This window comes from Melampsora larici-populina, assembly GCF_000204055.1.
Source record: "Melampsora larici-populina 98AG31 unplaced genomic scaffold MELLAscaffold_55, whole genome shotgun sequence".
Taxonomy (NCBI): domain Eukaryota; kingdom Fungi; phylum Basidiomycota; class Pucciniomycetes; order Pucciniales; family Melampsoraceae; genus Melampsora; species Melampsora laricis-populina.
Window position 1 is genome coordinate 2,266 of NW_006768819.1, and position 1,790 is coordinate 4,055.

Genomic DNA, 1,790 nt, shown 5'->3' on the forward strand with positions numbered 1-1,790 from the left:
CTCTCTGATCACTTTGATCGGCCCGACTATCCTTCTGTTCTTGACCTACACCTGATATCTTCTTTAGTGAGTCATCTCACATCCGTTTCAGAATTACTTTTTATCAATGACTGATATCCCCACGCTTGCTGTTCATTCTCCAGAACATATTCTTGAATTCTTTGTACCTACTGAACAACGGCGATTGAAAACTTGTTTCTATTTGTGAGTGGACTAATCGTGAGTACATCTTCTTTACCTCCATTGCTCTCTCATTTTCAGATCCATACTGATATATCTGCTTTTTCAGTGGGGTTGCCAGACTTCTGCTAAATTGTAAGTTTCCCTCGATCATTTCCGGATCTTTATTGATGAAGACACTTTCCTCACTTTCAATACCCTACCATCCCTTTGTCTCACTATCATACATTTACGTATTTGCCATCCTGTTGACCTCAGCTACTAGGGACTCTCTCCCGTCGTCTTCAAATCCAATTTAAGGGACTCCTGTGTACATCAATCCGACTTGTCACCCCCAGCCAACTAGATCTCGAAACTATGACGACCTACAATCCTTGCGATCCACTTGACAGGGTTTGATCTTATGCGCACGATTTGGACTTAATTGGAGAAATGACTGAAGAATGGTTACGAACTATTGACATGACATACCACCTAAATTCAGCGTTGAAAGATGTCTGGAAGGCGGTCAACGCGGAGCTTATGGGTGAGTCAAGCAGTGAAGTTGTTTGCTTTCGCTTCTTTTTTATTGATCCTAAGATTTCTGAGGCTCACGCTCATTGTTTGATATATTTACCAACAGCAATCAAAAAAGGTATCTTAGGACCCGACCAGCTCTATCCCCCCACTGCAGCAAATACCGCGTTTATGGATGTATCCCCAGCATTCATTGTGGAACGGCCTACCTCTATAGGTCCATCCCAGGCCGCCTCCTTCATCAACAGCAATGGGAAGCGTGAACGGAAACCTGCAGAGGAAGAAGACGAAGAAGACGAAGAGCAAGTTGCAAAACTTCCGCGTCGCTCTGCACGGCTGTCTGCCCCGATCAAAAGACCCCCCGTCATTCGTAAGGCGGCTTCAAAGATTGTACCTGACTCCCCAGATTCCGTCGAGAAAGGACTTCCGCCTCTGGACTCCTCTCTGTCCCGGCAACAGTCGGGCCCACCAAGGTCAGGATCAGCCCCTCCATCAGAACAGCCTGAACCGCCAAGGGCTGGATCAGCCACCCCATCAGAAGGCCCATCAGACACCGTCAAATCACGTTCAAGGATCATTGAACCTGAAATGGCCAAGGTACTTCAGGAGATACATGAACTGGACGTTGGCCCTTCATCGATGCCCATTGGTACACCTTCCGACTACATTGCCTCTCAGATAACAAGAGCTTGTCAATTCCCACACCCCTTGGAATACGAACAAGGCGAACTTTGGGAGCAGATCGACCCTGAATTCCTTAGAGTCATGGGTACAGATCTACTGAGACGCGGTGACCTCCGACATGGCAAATTCGGAGTTCTTGGCCTTGTTGAATGGATTCTTGACGCACGAGAGCATGCCAGCTGGGACAAAACATGCAAGGCAATGGCTTTACAGAAGTTCATAACCCTACGGGATCATCTCAAGGAGAAAGTCATATCAGAAGGCCCATCAGACACCGTCAAATCACGTTCAAGGATCATTGAACCTGAAATGGCCAAGGTACTTCTAGGAGATACATGAACTGGACGTTGGCCCTTCATCGATGCCCATTGGTACACCTTCCGACTACATCGCCTCTCAGATAACAAGAG

At 47.1% G+C, this 1,790-nt stretch overlaps 1 protein-coding gene across 1 annotated transcript; it reads left to right on the forward strand.

The window, feature by feature from the left end:
- Window positions 1-612: 612 nt before the first annotated feature.
- MELLADRAFT_67551 (uncharacterized protein) lies at window positions 613-1,719 on the forward strand (the record flags this gene model as incomplete). Its single annotated transcript, XM_007415890.1, has 1 exon — window positions 613-1,719. One exon carries the CDS (start codon window positions 613-615, stop codon window positions 1,717-1,719), a length of 1,107 nt encoding a protein of 368 aa, XP_007415952.1.
- Window positions 1,720-1,790: the final 71 nt, after the last annotated feature.